Below are 14,936 nucleotides of genomic sequence, written 5' to 3'. Positions count from 1 at the left end.
TTATACTCTGTAGCTCTGGGGCCCGAGTGAAGCCACATCCACATGTATGTTTGTTGTAAGAGCTCTCTGGAACAAAAGTGACCTTAGTACTTGATCCAAAGAGGCTGTTTTCTTCTCTTCTCCTCACCCTCCCTCCACCCCCACCTATAAACACATGGCCTTGGATCTGAGCAGCAACAGGATGTGAGCACCCCTGATATTTCTTCTGACACAGGAGTATTAAAGCAACCTTGCTTTTTTGTTCTGCTTTCTGGCTGAGAGCGAGCGAGCTGAATGGTCTCCCACGGAGAGGCTGGCACACACAGCTCAGTAATTCCTACCTCTGTGAAAGGCCGTGCTCAGCAGAGCCAGCCGGCTCTGTGCACACTGGCAGGGACGAGAGCTCAATGTGTTTGAACTCACAGGTTTCTCTGAGTGGCAGAAATCTGGACGGATTTCTTAGGCAGACTGAGATCCAAATCAGACAAAGGGGCAGTGGCATACCAAATGAATTTATCATCTGACATCTGGTATTTCAGCTTGTCACTGTCTAAGCCCCAGAGGTGTTCCTGGGTCCCAAGCTTGGAGGTGCTTTCTCCAAAAGGAGAAAGTGTAAGAGGGTAAGCAGTTGTTGGCAACGCACTCAGGGATCACTATTATTCGATTATTATTTTCTTGGTGCAGGGGATTGCCTCCTGGGTCGGTGCTCTACCACCACTGAGTCACGCCCCCAGGCCCAGGTGGTCACTTCTGAAGGGACAGTTTGGAGTCAGGGATCCTGAGGAGCCAGGCTGGCTTTCCGGGCACTTCCCCATGGATGCAGGTAGATTATGTTTAGTCAGCAAGGATTCTAGTGTCGCGGTGTTTCTACAACCTTGACGTTAGCTGGGCCCTCAGAGTGCCTGGGACCTGGCTTCTCAGAAGCAGGAGCATAATTGGTCCTGTTTCTTACAGGTCACATCCTCCTGCCACGCACAGGAAGCTAAGCAGGGGAGAGCTTCTGTTATTGAACCAAAAGGAACTTTCTGCTGAGATGGAGAATTATTGATCTCATTTTTATTCTTCTCTGGGTATGAATTTTAAAAGAAAACAATTTGGTTCCGGGGCTGTGGCTCAGTGGTAGAGCGCTTGCCTAGCCTGTGTGAGGCACTGGGTTCGATCCTCGGGACCACATAAAAATAAATAAAATAAAGGTCCATTGACAACTAAAAAAAAATTTAAAAAATAAAATAATTTTTCCATATCTTAAAAGTGATCAAAGAGCCCAGATTTCAATCAGAGAGATCTGAATGTCCTTATTTCCCCCCACTTTCTTTCTGTTTTAGTTGGAACAGAATGAGGACCTGACCTTGGAAGAGGGATTTCAGAATGGAAACAATTATCCATGAACAACAAAGACTAGTACTAAGGCTTATCAGGAAAATAAAAAGGTGGGGTCCAGTTTTGAAGTCTTGGGAAGGAAAGACCCTCAGGAAAGCAATGCCCTGGTAAGTCCCCCTGGGGGGACCCTGCTTGGCTGTAATATCACCTACTCAAGGATTTCAATTGGTTTCCTTTGATTAAATCATGCTTCAAGAGATCCGACCTTTTACATTCGGGATTCTTCCCATCCTCTATAAAATTAAAATCCTTTTAGCTCTGAGACTGCTGTGCATAATTACATTACAAATGTCAAGTCCCTATTCCTTCCTGTCAGTCACATTTCACATGCCCATGGCCTTCAGCCTCCTGTGTGGCCAGAGAGTCTTTTCTCAGTGTTGGGGGTGGGGGATGGGGAACTGGGCTCCTGTTATTGGCACCTTGGGGACAGATGGGAAGTTTGTTGGTTTGGCTGACTGTGCTGGTCGTGACTGACTCTTCCATGTGAAAGATGGGCAAGAGAGGCACATCCTTTCAGAGCAGCAGGAGACTCTGGCCTTGGGTTTGCTGGCTCTTAATAGCAATATGGCTGGCATGATGCAGGCACTAGATTCCCAGCCAAGAATCTCACCATTGAGCTCCGTGAATTCAGGACTTCTGAACGGAGCCTTCATGACCCAGTTGTTGTCTCTCAATTTTCCCTAGCCAAGAAGTCCCCTGTCACTAATTATGACGCCAAGTGATTTATGGCTGATGGCTTTGTGTTAATAAGGCCAGTGTCCTGACCTCATGCAGAATCAAGCGATAACACTCATTGACATGAATTCTTTTTATTTTATTTTAATGGTGCTGGGGATTGAACCCAGGGCCTTGTATATGCAAGGCAAGCACTCTACCAACTGAGCTATATTCCCAGCCCATTGACATAAGTTTTTTTTTTTTAAACAAAAGTTTGGTGATCACCTAAGTGTCACTTTAATACTGTGGCTGTGGAATAGTGAATCTCATGCATTTACTTAATGTCGGGGGAGGAGGTGTAGTCACACCATCACCAACCGGAGGCTGCAACTTACCAGAACACGCTGACCTGGATCCTGTTTTAAAAACAAGTGTTATTCCCTTCGGTTCTGTCTGCATCCCAACAGCACAAACTGGTGCCTGTTTAATTGGTAAGTAGCACAGGAAAAGGGGCTTGGAAGCCCATGAATTTAAATTTACCTGCATATAGGTTCATGGAAAAAGAAGGAAAAATATCCAGCCATTCCCTCTGGGAAGGTTATTTATAATTCAGCTGTGTTCATTCAATACTTGTTATTGACAGCTCACTGGATTCAGCTGTTGTCTGAATTGCATGTTTATCCAACCGTTAACAAGTATTTATATTAGGAAAAAATGAGTTTATTTAAAAAAAAAGCTACATGGTGTGGCTTTAAAAACTAAACGACAGTGTGGCATCTGTTACTTTTTGGATCACCATAACTGGAGTTCCATCAGCTCTGAATTAGCCTGGCATTAATCATCTAGTCCACTGGCAGCTTCTCTCTGGTCATTTCACTGCTAAGGACCCAGTGAAGGCGAACCAAGGAAAGTGACAGGAACTGGGAGCCTCCCATCAATGAGGCCCTGGGGGCAGGAAGTTGGTGCCAGAAAGAGGGAGGGGGAGCAGGAGGAAGGGGCGAAGAGGAAGGGGATGAAGGAAAGGAGAGAGGGAAGAGGGAGGGGAGGAGGAGCAGGAGGAAGGAAAAGAAAGGGGAAGAAGAACAAGATGGATGGAAGAGAGGGTGGAGGAGAAATGGGGAGAGGAAAGGCAGGAAGGAGGGGGAGGAGGAAGAAGGGGAAGAGGGAAGAGGAGGGGAGGGAGGAGGGAGAGGTGGAGGAAGGAGATGAAGGAAGAAAGGGAAGAGTAGAGGAGGAGGAGGAAGGAAGGAAAAAGGAGCCAGAGAGAAGCGAGACACCCACCCATGTGCCCCTTTCTCCCACGGTTCTGGGAGTTAATCAGTCATTGGGTCCACGCTCCCACCCCTGTCCCTGGCACTTAGCAGGCACTCAGTACCCAGCAAGTGAACCTGGGAGACATTTTACACCATTTCAGGTGACTGTGGTCTCTTGAGGGACACTTACTTACACCATGCAAGGGAAGACACAATGCCTATTTTTGCTTCTCAAGCTCCCTATAACTTTCTGAGCTCAGCCCAGGAGTGGCTGTTTGAGGTGCATTTCACTGTTACAGGTTTCAAATCCATTGGGACACACACAGCAATTGGAACAAGACACTCCTCTCTCCCTGTGGTGGATATGGAAGAACACTTTTTGGTTCTATTTTCTCTCTATCCACAAAAGGAGAAACAATTTTACTGTAGTCATCAGCCAGAAAAATTATACCTACTGCTAATAACGTGCAGAGCAAATGACAACAACCTCTTCATTGGTATAGTGACAGAATTATATCAGTCTGGACTCTGGCAGACTGGGAAACATTTCTTCTTCTAAAGAGCCCAAGAAACTGCAGATTGGAATACAATCATTTAGTCACTGCAATTTCTGACTTTGTTTTCTGGTGCATACATTGGAAAATTCCTTGCATCTATTTTTCCATAAATATATTTTTTAAACCCATCCCTCTGAAAGTGTCAGGTGTTTTGTTTTTGGTACCAGGGATTGAACTCAGGGGCGGTCAACCACTGAGCCACAGGTCTTGCTCAGTTGCTCAAGTCCTCGCTAAATTGCTGAGGCTAGTTTTGAACTTGCGATCCTCCTGCCTCAGCCTATCAATGTTTGTCAATGTTTTGAGCACCTCAGTCATTGCCTAATGCTTCTTCGGTTTGATCACATTGCTAGGTTATAACTTCTGAATGCAAATTTCCATGTTGTCCTTAAGTGGAATTCTAACAATTGAGTAATTTACACTATCAAATTCAGATGATAGATAGAGTTGAAGAACTGAATGTACTTCCATTTGGTGCCCTCCCTGGGGATTAATTACCACCTCCCACACTGCTTAGCAAGGGGAGATGAGGGAAACAGAGGTGGTGAGCACCCGAGGACAGCGTGCATGGGGACTGGGGCGCAGCTGCAGCGCCCTGGGAAGGAGAGACAACCTGGGCCTCCCGGGCTGCCCTTAAACTTCCTGAAACTGAGTTATCTTGGAAAGTGTTCGTTAAGTGCAACAGAGAAAAAAAATGGGACTTTGGTTTTCAACCCCATGACTCGGTATCCTCATTGGGTTAGCAAAGTCCATGTGATACTTGAAGACTAACACTCAGCATTCACACTTCTCAGGAAAATGGACCCTCTGGGTGAAGCTTAGGTGAGGCTGGACAGACTCCCTCTGTGCACGCTGCACTTCCTCAGGTGACACCCCGTGAGTTGTCACCTAGCTGGATCTTGGGAGTCCCCACTGCCATTATTTTTTTCTAAGGAAATCAGGACTTAGAGATGTCTGCAGTTGTTCTGCTTCCTGACTTCCAGTGGGCGTAGTCAGCTGCAGACCCCAGGGCAGGAGCTGCCGCACCCTAGGGCCTAACTTCCTGCCCCATACAGAGGTGCACTCCACACTCCAGCTGTGAACTCCAGCTGAAAACCGGAGTCAGTCTTGAACCCTGTCCTCTACCTTCCAGGCTTGCCCCTGACACCCAGTTTTCCCCTAAGAGCCTAAATACCCTACAGCATCATTTCATCATTTGTTATTTTCAGTCTCTCACCAGCATTCTAGAATGTCCTTTTCTTTTTTTTTTTTTTTTTTGGTACCCGGGATTAAAATCAGGGGCATGCGACCACCACCGAGCCACATCCCCAGCCCTTTTTTGTATTTTATTTAGAGACAGGGTCTCCCTAAGTTGCTTAGGGCCTCTCCATTGCTGAGGCTGGCTTTAAATTCCCAATCCTCCTGCCTCAGCCTCCCGAGCCACTGGGATTACAGGTGTGTGCCACCACCACACCTGGGTTTTTCTTCCACTTTTATACTGATGGAAGCTGCCATACCAGGTGAAAGATGACAGGGATATTTCTATAAGAATCATTTTAAAGAATATGGCAGCTGGGTGCAGTGGTGCATGCCTATAATCCCAGTGGCTCGGGAGGTTGAGCCGGGAGGATTGAGAGTTCAAAACTCATTCTCAGCAGCTTAGAGGCCCTAAGTAACTCAGTGAGATCCTGTCTCTAAATTAAAAAAAAAAAAAAAATACTAAAACTACGCTTCTTTCTGATAGCATAAAACTCGCAGGGGTCCAGGCTCCAGGGCCTTAGAGACTCAATTCTCCTGCCTTCAGCTTCCTACTCTTCTGGAGCCTCCCTCTGGCACTGGTCTTTCTGTTTCTTCATTCAAAGTTCCAGCTCCCTTTCAAAGGAACATTTAAATGATCAAGCCACGGGAGAGGAAGTGGATGCATTGTGGGTGAGATGCACGTGTCTCCTACATGCCCAGCTCCCACTTTCTCTTCCCATTACCATATTCGGAAAAAGTCCAAACTTACATATCATCGAAGACCAGTTTCTGCCGCTTGCAATCCCTGTGGCCACTGGAGCCTGGAGACCAGGGCTCTGTTTGTGGCCGGGTCTTGCTGTGGAGGAGACCGTGCTCAGCACTGTTGTGAGTCGCTTTCTAAACAACAAACAACACAGGAGTCCTTGAGACACTCGCCACCTGGCTGGAAGAATGACCATTAAAAGAGCATCTTTTGCTCTACCTTGTGCTTCAGAGTTGATGGTTATTATGTCTCAATAAAGAACAAGAAATATGGTTTGAGGATCCCTCATTCAAAATGCTGGGGACCAGAAGTGTTTGGGATTTTTGGATTTTTTTTCCCCTAGACTTTGGAATATTTGCATAAACATAATGAGAGATCTGGGGGATGGGACCCAACTTTAAACATGAAATTCATTTTTTTATATCTGTTTTATACACATACCCTGAAGGTTTTTTTTTTTTTTTCAAAATGAACTCATCCTGGGAAGATGAGTGCGCCAGGGCCACCGGCCACTGGAGGCCAGCATGGCTGTGAAGAGGGGCTCACCTATGGTGTTAGCTGTGTAGGGGCCCAGAGGGGCTGGGGTCTTAAGAGAAAGTCACTTCTTTTCAATCTTTCTTTATCGGGGAGGGCTACCTGGGATTGAACTCAGGGGTACTTGGCCACTGAGCCACATCCCCAGCTCTATTCTGTATTTTATTTAGAGACAGGGTCTCACTGAGTTGCTTAGCACTTTGCTTTTGCTGAGGCTGGCTTTGAATTCACGATCCTCCTGCCTCAGCCTCCGGAGCCACTGGGATTACAGGCGAGTGCCACCGAACCCAGCTCTACCTCTTTTCAATCTTATCACCACCATTTTGCAGATAAAGAAATGGGTTCCAGGATGAGACAACTAGGGCCAAGATCACCCTGCAGCTGAGTCGGGGGCGGGGGGGGGGAACTGTGCACCCAAAGTTATCCATGAGACTCTGCTCCTCCCCAGGGAAGTGCTGCCATCACCCGAGACTACTGGAAAAGGGGTGGTTCTGGGTGTCCCCCACTGTGGCTGGGACACTGGCCTATAAGGGTGGAGTGTGAGACCTGCAGATTTTAATATAGTTTCAATCTCAGATTTAATTCTGCCATGGGATAAGGAAGTTTTCCCAGTATATAGGTTGGTTGGTTCAAAACTCCCAAACTGCTGTGCCCCAGGATGGTATTTCTTTGGAGTTTGAAATCCTGCAAGGAGGCTTCATAAACAGAGGAGACCTGATATATATATATTTTTTTTGCATGAATTTATTCTTCTTCTGCTCTCTGTGAGGAAGGCTGAAGGAGTCCTCTCCTCTGCCAGGTCTCCCCAAAGGCTTCCTTCAGGGATTCTCTGCAGAACCTCCCAAATGAGTGGAGCCTCCTAAGCTGGGGACAGAGGGTGTGGCGAGGGTGTACCACTGCATTCTGATTCTATGTGGGAAAAGAGGGGAATACACCCACCGTGAGGTCCCCGGCATGGGACTGCAGTTGGCTGTCGGTGGCCTTAGACTTTTTGTTGGATGAGGAGGAAGTAAACACACCATTGCCATGAGATCGGCTGGAAGAAGTCAAGTCCTCACTGGAATATTTGTGTTTAGATGCATCAGAGAGCGGTGAGATGGGCGATCGGAGCATTTTTTCATTTTTATTTATTGGTATTGCCAAGCTGAAAAAGTAAGTTACAGTAATGGAAAATCACACAGTCAGCATAGGGAAAGGTAAGTACTTACATATGACCAAACCTCCCCTTTAAGACCTGCAGGTAGGAAGAAATTTATTGGTAATTATTACACCAGGAGCAACCTTATGGCCACAGGACCCTAACAAACAGTAGCCAATCTCACTCACTGTTTCTTTCTTTTTCGGTAGGGGGGCTACCGGGGATTGAACTTAGGGGCACTTAACCACTGAGACACATCCCCAGCTCTATTTCGTATTTTATTTACAGACAGGGTCTCACTGAATTGCTTAGTTCCTTGCTGTTGCTGAGGCTGGCTTTGAACTCATGATCCTCCTGTCTCAGCCTCCTGAGCTGCTGGGCTTGCAGGCATGTGCCACCAGGCCTGGCTCATTGTTTCTTACTCTGGTAGGATGAACAGTAATTCTGGAGTTAGCATCAAAAGGAGTAGCCAAGAGTAATAATATGGAATTGCATGTTCCAAGTTTTTCATCCAAGAATCTCAAAATAATCACCAATTTTTTCCTTATAAGCTGAAGCATAGAGTAATGGGACAGTCAATCAACAGTGACAAATGAGTTCTCCATTGCTACAAGGACTTTTGCCAACATCTGAGCTTGTACTCATTACTAGATAGAAAATAATAGAATCACAGGGCATTCTGTGCAGCAGAGTGCCGATGCTCTATTGTTGAGCTTCCCAATTACCCAGGCATTGATCAGAGTAAACACAGAACAGAGAAACTGTTATTAGAAATTACAACTTCTGATTCCTAGCTCTTTATTTTACCTTCAAAACGACTGTCTATTCTTGAATATAATGTTCTCCACAATCAATCATTAGAGAAGAGGGATTCACTTGTATTTAAGTCTCTGCAATGGATATTATGTTGTTAGGAATCCCTGCATTACTTCGGGAGAAAAAATAAAGTATTGTTTGGGGGCAGACATATCAGCCAGAAATAAACTCAATCACTGTTAATTTAAGATGGTTATAGAGTCAGTTTACCAAAAAAAGGGTCACGCCATTTAATGAAGATTTAGTCATTATTCCTGGGGTCATGAACTCTTAATTGCACGTGTTGATTATCATTGCAAACAAACTATTAAAGTCACTTCAAAAAGCAATTTCCTTAGCTGGTGGTCATGGTGGAGAAATTATACAGGCCTGTAGAACAAATGACAAAGCCAAGCTTCTTAATGTTACATAAATAGATAGGCGTGGAGATAGAACCTCTGGTTCCAGAAGCAGTGTGTGTCTCACAACTCAGAAAGCAGTGAGCAGATATGTTCTAGGAAAGCGCTTCAGGTGACTCCAAAGTAGCTCATCTAGTGATGGTGAAGATGATGGTATATGGGATGTGAGGAGCCTGAGCGCACTAGCTTCTTGAAACATGAGGGGGAAAGACCTATTTCTAAGTGTCTATTATTTTATATACTTCATGGTTTTTTAGTGTGCATGAAAAACAGATTATGACATTAAATATTGTCATGGGCATGTGATTGTCCCTTCTTCAAAAATATTTCAAATTTATATATTCCTAGTTGACCAAAGAAACCTTCTCTGGAGTTCTTTGGGAAAGGCAATCACCTATCTCTGGGACCATTTGACGGCACCAATAAAACTTGACAGTAGTCAGAATGACAGCTATTATGAAGACAAACAACAATAAGTGTTGGTGAGGATGTAGGGGAAAGGTACACTCATACATTGCTGGTGGGACTGCAAATTGGTGCAGCCAATATGGAAAGCAGTATGGAGATTCCTTGGAAAACTGGGAATGAAACCACCACTTGACCCAGCTATCCCTCTCCATGGTCCATACCCAAAGGACTTAAAAACAGCATACAACGGGGACACAGCTACATCAATGTTTATAGCAGCACAATTCACAATAACTAAACTGTGGGAACCAACCTAGATGCCCTTCAGTAGATGAATGGATTAAAAATGTGACATATATACACAATGGAATATTACTCAGGAATAAAAGAGAATAAAATCATGGCATTTGTAGGTAAATGGATGGAGTTGGAGAAGATAATACTAAGTGAAGTTAGCCAATCCCCCCAAAACAAATGCCGAATGTTTTCTCTGATATAAGGTGACTGACTCATAGTGGAGTAGGGACGGGGAGCATGGGAGGAATAGAGGAACTCTAGACAGGGCAGAGAGGTGGGAGGGGAAGGGAGGGGAAGGGAGGGGGTTAGCAATGATGGTGGAATGTGATGGACATCATTACCCAAAGTACATGTATGAAGACATGAATTGGTGTGAACATATTTATATACAGAGATATGAAAAATTGTGCTCTATACATGTAATAAGAATTGTAATGCATTCCGCTGTCATATATCTAAAAAATAAAGTCAATTAGAAAAAACAAAAAATAAAAACTTGACAGTAGTTATGGAGATATGCAGACCAACTCTTGGAAATTTCACTCACATTGTGGCATAATTGAACCTAAGTAAAACTATCAGAGCTGGGAGGTTCTGCCAGGCAAAGTTGCTACAAGAGGTTTTTAACTTGAGGTCCATAAACTTGGATGGCAAAAAGTTACATCTTCATTTTCACTAACCTCTCACTGAAATGGAATATTTCCTTTAATTACAAGCAAGGGAAAGAAACGAGAGGAGCAGGTACTCTGGAATCCTATTAGCAATGCCTGCCATTGGGTCACCAGTAGAAATCACCCATCATGGATATTTTCAGTAGCCACAGGCATCCTGAAATATCTTTTATATTCAATACTACTTGACAACTACAGTCACCAAGATATCAGCCAGGGAGGTTATTTAATGCATGAACAAAGAGGTGCATATCACATAGTTAGGTAATTTGAGGCTGCAGTCCCCCCATTCATTATTTTCACAACATTTGGGGATGCCATCCCCTCTGCACAGAGGGCTGCCGCTGTCCCTCCTATGCAGACCTTCCACCTCCTGGCCGCCTTCCCAGGGGGAGCCGAGCATGCAGTAGGCCCGCACGTCTGTGCCCTTGCTCTCCAATGTCCTCTCCCGGTTTTAGTGCTGCTTTATATCTTTCCCTAACCTTTTGGTTTACATTTTTATGTGTTGTGCTGAAACATTAATCTCCCCTTTAAAACCCTGAGTGGACAGTAGGGGAGAGTAAGGGTGTTAGCGCAGAGCAAAAGCTACTTCTCTGTGGAGGTGTTTCTAAATGGAAAGAGCTTCTGTGGTGAATGATGAGCTCCTGGCTTATAGAGAACCTTCCGGACCGTGCCCTGCTAAAGAGCTATTCATCACAGAGGGGTTTGGTTCATAGTGGGGCCATACGGAACCCCTTCAGAGGAGATGCTGGGTAGCTACTTGACCTTGGAAGCACAGATCCTTTTGAATTCCACAATTTTAGTCTACATGGGGGCCTTTAGGGGCAGCACTGGAGAGCCCATTCCTCATCCTTGTAGTAGCCTTAATGTTCTTTGATCCCTAAGCTACCCTTAATGTTCCCTTAATTTTCTTAAATCCCTGAGTAGCTACCATTAAAACACTGACTTGAAAATTCAGTTATTACATTTTTTGGGGAAGAAATGTGTTTGGGGAGCACAGAGCTGTGTGCACCTAGTAACTGGTCTCTGTCACAGAGGAGGGCCTGACATGGCTATTGGGAGTGTGACATGAAGTCCACATTGAGCATAATTATAAAATTTAGGTTAAACTAAGTCTGAAGACTAAGGCCAGAGCACGTATCAAAAAGTTGGATTCAAGAAATTTGTAATGTTTTGAACAACCCACAATAAAAAAAGTCACGGATACCACAGCTATTTAAATACAGACCATTATGGACTTTATATGTATATCTTTCTGCACTTCTCTCTGTATGCTTATGTATATCTATAGGGTTAGATTTATTTTCTATTCATAGGTTTATCAACATCTGCTTCTGCATATTTCTTATATATTTATTTCCATCAGCCTATCCATCAAGCTCAGAGGTAACATCCACACTGATTCCTAGGCGATTAATCAATTGATTCAACAAAAAATTTTTTGAATTTTTTGTTGAATCAATTTATTCAATTTATTCAACAAAAAATAAATTCACAATTTATTCAACAAAAAATTGTCAACAAGCAATAAGGAAGGCAGGGTGCCTAGGGGAAAATGGGGGGAAACAGGAGCAGGGAAGAAATGAGCTAATGAAATTGTATGGTTTGAATGTGTTGTGCGACCCTGACACCATTTTATGGTGAAGAGAATGAAGTTCAGAGAAGAGAAGATGAGCTGGTTGAGGTCACCCAGGATGCTGGGCTAACCACAGAATTTTTGAGGTTTAGTGCAAAATGAAAATGCTGGGCTGAAAAGCAGGAAGAGTGACTTCATGCTGGGTGGCACACGCTTGTAATCCCAGCAGCTTGGGAGGCTGAGGCAGGAGGATCGCAAGTTCAAAGCCAGCCTCAGCAACTTGGTGACCCTAAGCAGCTTAGCAAGATAAAAATAAAAATAAAAATGAAAAAGGGCTGGGGGTGTGGCTCAGTGGTTAAGGGTCCCTGAGCTCAATCCCCAGAAACTTCCCTACCCGACAAATGACCTCATCAAGTATCAAGTAAAAAACATTTCAGTCTCCCACCTTGACCTGCCATGGTGGTATCTATTTGTGACTTCATGCTGTGCTCCTTTGCATTTGGGGATAACCTGCGGGCCCTGGGGGTAAATGGAGACTTTCAAGGGCTGGGGCTGCCCTGGGATAGGCACCTGCAGGTGGCCCACCAGTGCCAGTCTGGCACCTATCTTCTGGGCTGGCATGGATGGCAAAGCCCAGTTAGGCACCAACCACCCCTAATACTGACCCATAGTGAATGGGCCACCCCAGGGCATGCAAGCTTCCTTGTGGATCACCTCACTACCTGGACTGAGGCTGAGCAAGATGGAGACCCTAATCTTGATCCTTGCTGTGACTACACCTGAGCACTATCTGGGGCAGGGGGGCTGAATGGTCCCTGGTCTGAGACCAGAAGGAGGAGAAGACTGCACAGGGTGGAGGTTCTAGAAGGCTGAAGATCAGACAAAAGTTTTCCTGAAGGGATAGGTAGACAGAGGGACCTCCACACATGATCCATCACTAACCAGACCCAAATTCAAAGATAAAATGAAGAATTTCAAGATGGCGGCCATAACATTCAACTCCATGGGAGCCTGTGTGTCTGCTTTACTGCTGCAGGGTCCATGGAGCTGGCACTGGAGGAGGAAAAAGTCAAAGATGGGATCTGAGGTCAGGTCAGCCTGATGTCCACATCCACATACTTCCCACTACACGTGAGCACTCTCAGAGCAAAGGGGGGTCCACCATGTGGGCTCTGAAGGTGAATGGAAACTGTGCTGGAATCTCTTGATAAAACTGTCTTTGGTTTTAGCAAAGGTAAGTAGCTACCTTTTGAAGATATTTCTTTTCACGAACTTTGCTGCAAGGGGTTCAATTCTGCTTCATAGGGCTGTTATTTAATGTAACTATGTGAAGACACACATTCTTCAGCACTTTGTGATAAATTTTCCTGCAGGTCATGGAAATGATTATAATAAGGAGACTGTCTCTCTTTTCCATATAACCTTGAAAGTGAGGAACACCTTTATCCTGGCCAGGAAAAGGCAATAACCTTACTCTCTAGACCCTCTTAATCAGGGACTGGAAACAGCTATAAAACCCATGTGTTCAGTCTTCTTTTTCTATTGACAAAACATTGGAAACAAAAATACTACACAAACTCAGACTGACTTCTTATTTTGAGACTCTGGGGCCAGACACTGCCTGGGTTCATTCCTGGCTTTGTCCCTTTGACCTACATAACCTCAAGTAAAATCACTTTAGGCTTTCAGAACCTCTGTTTCCTCACCTGTAAAATGGTCACAACAATGATATTTGCCTCATATCGTTGAAAGGACTAAATGATTAAATGGTACAAAGTGCTTTAACAGCATCCCTTTTGGGAACATAAATGCATGTTAACTATTGCTGGTAACAACTCTGTCCCAATTTTGTAACTGTCCATGAATATTTGCAATCTTTGATACCTACTGTGTTTTTCACTGTGGTTTAAATTACTTTTGAAGATACAGAAATAGGAAGGGCAAAAAATCCTGGGAATTGGCTTTACATTATGATGAAGGTATTCCCTGAACATCTGGTGTCTGTTGCCAGGGGCAGCTCCAGCCCCTGTACTTGAGCTGCCCTTCTCCCTCCCACAATGCCTCACCTGTTCATCTCTCCTGGTGCCACTACATCCCCCCCACCTCTGCTTATTCTAACTCCCTCTCAGAGCCCTCCCAGCCTCTCTCCACCATGAAGCCCTCCCTGATTGATGCTACAGGCTGCTATGAGGACTTGGACTTCAGTACTCATCCCACACCCCAGTCAGGCTTAAACTTCACAAGGATACTGGCTTCTTAGGTAGATGAGTGATCCTCCACCAACTCATCCCATCCCTCCCAGGGAAGAATGGGGTTCACCACACTTTCAACTTTCACATGTGCCCAGCTTGGGTCTGTCTGAACACACTAGTACCTGTGTATCACCATTGCCACACGAGTTGGACAGGGCTTAATTATCTACAACTATAAAATGGGAACAGTACTTGCCGCATTGGATACTCCTGAGGATTTAACTGGGATTATAGATGTTAAGTACTTAACACATTTGGCATAAAGTACTATATAAGTTGTTTGTTAAGGACACGGAAAACTCCTGCTGCCACCTACAATCCCAGCCAGCAGCCCACCTGTGCTCTACCCCTTGCCCACAAATTAAAGTCCCCTCCCTTCCAGACCCCCTTTCTCCCAGGACTACCTTGCGTTTCCTCTTGGATTTTGGCAAAGTCTTCTCGGTGGGCGTGTCCAGAGCGTGGCTGGGCGGAGCGCTTTCTGCGTCCTTGGCCGCAGGAGCACTCAAGACTCCAGGCTCCTGGGGCAGGTGTTCTGGGATCCTGGACAGGAGGGTCAGGTCAATTTTGACCCAGAGTGACCTGACCTCATCACTGTCCTTCAAGGGAGAGAGAAGTTCGTTCCTGCCGAAGGGGACCAGGGTATAGAACTGCTCCTCCAGCTCCTTGGCGATGTCACTGGTGGTCCTGGCGTTGATGGAGCCTACGGCCGCACGGGGGCCGCTGCCGCTGCTGACGCTGTTGGCGGCCTCCTTGAGTCTCTGGTCACTCCCAGAGGAGGCGGCGGCCACTGCCTGGCCTTTGGACAGAGGGTACTCCTCCTGCTCCGACTCCAGGTCCGAGTCCGAGGAGGATGATGAAGATGACGACTCTGTCTCGATAAATTCCTTGGATTTGGGGACGATCCGGCTCAGACCCCGCGTGCGCCGCTTCTCGCAGGTCACCGAGGAGCGCAGCTCCTTGCGGTGGCTCGTTCTGCTGTTGCCGCAGGGCCTGCTTTTGGCGGGCTCCGGGGGCACCACCACGCTGGCCCCCAGCGCGTCCG

At 45.6% G+C, this 14,936-nt stretch overlaps 1 protein-coding gene across 1 annotated transcript in view; it reads right to left on the bottom strand.

Annotated features, from left to right (window-relative positions):
- Positions 1-14,936, bottom strand: part of Aff3 (ALF transcription elongation factor 3) — a 474,953-nt gene that overhangs the window by 27,049 nt on the left and 432,968 nt on the right. Inside the window, exons 14-16 of the mRNA XM_015499678.2 lie at positions 14,147-14,935; positions 7,278-7,482; positions 5,811-5,938 (exon numbers count right to left, since the gene is read on the bottom strand). Of these exons, the coding sequence (XP_015355164.2) occupies positions 5,811-5,938; positions 7,278-7,482; positions 14,147-14,935 (1,122 nt within the window). The remainder of the gene's footprint in view (positions 1-5,810; positions 5,939-7,277; positions 7,483-14,146; position 14,936) is intronic.

The sequence above is a fragment of the Marmota marmota genome, unplaced genomic scaffold, assembly GCF_001458135.2.
Source record: "Marmota marmota marmota unplaced genomic scaffold, marMar, whole genome shotgun sequence".
Lineage (NCBI taxonomy): Eukaryota > Metazoa > Chordata > Mammalia > Rodentia > Sciuridae > Marmota > Marmota marmota.
This window is presented reverse-complemented; position numbering and strand designations above follow the sequence as displayed.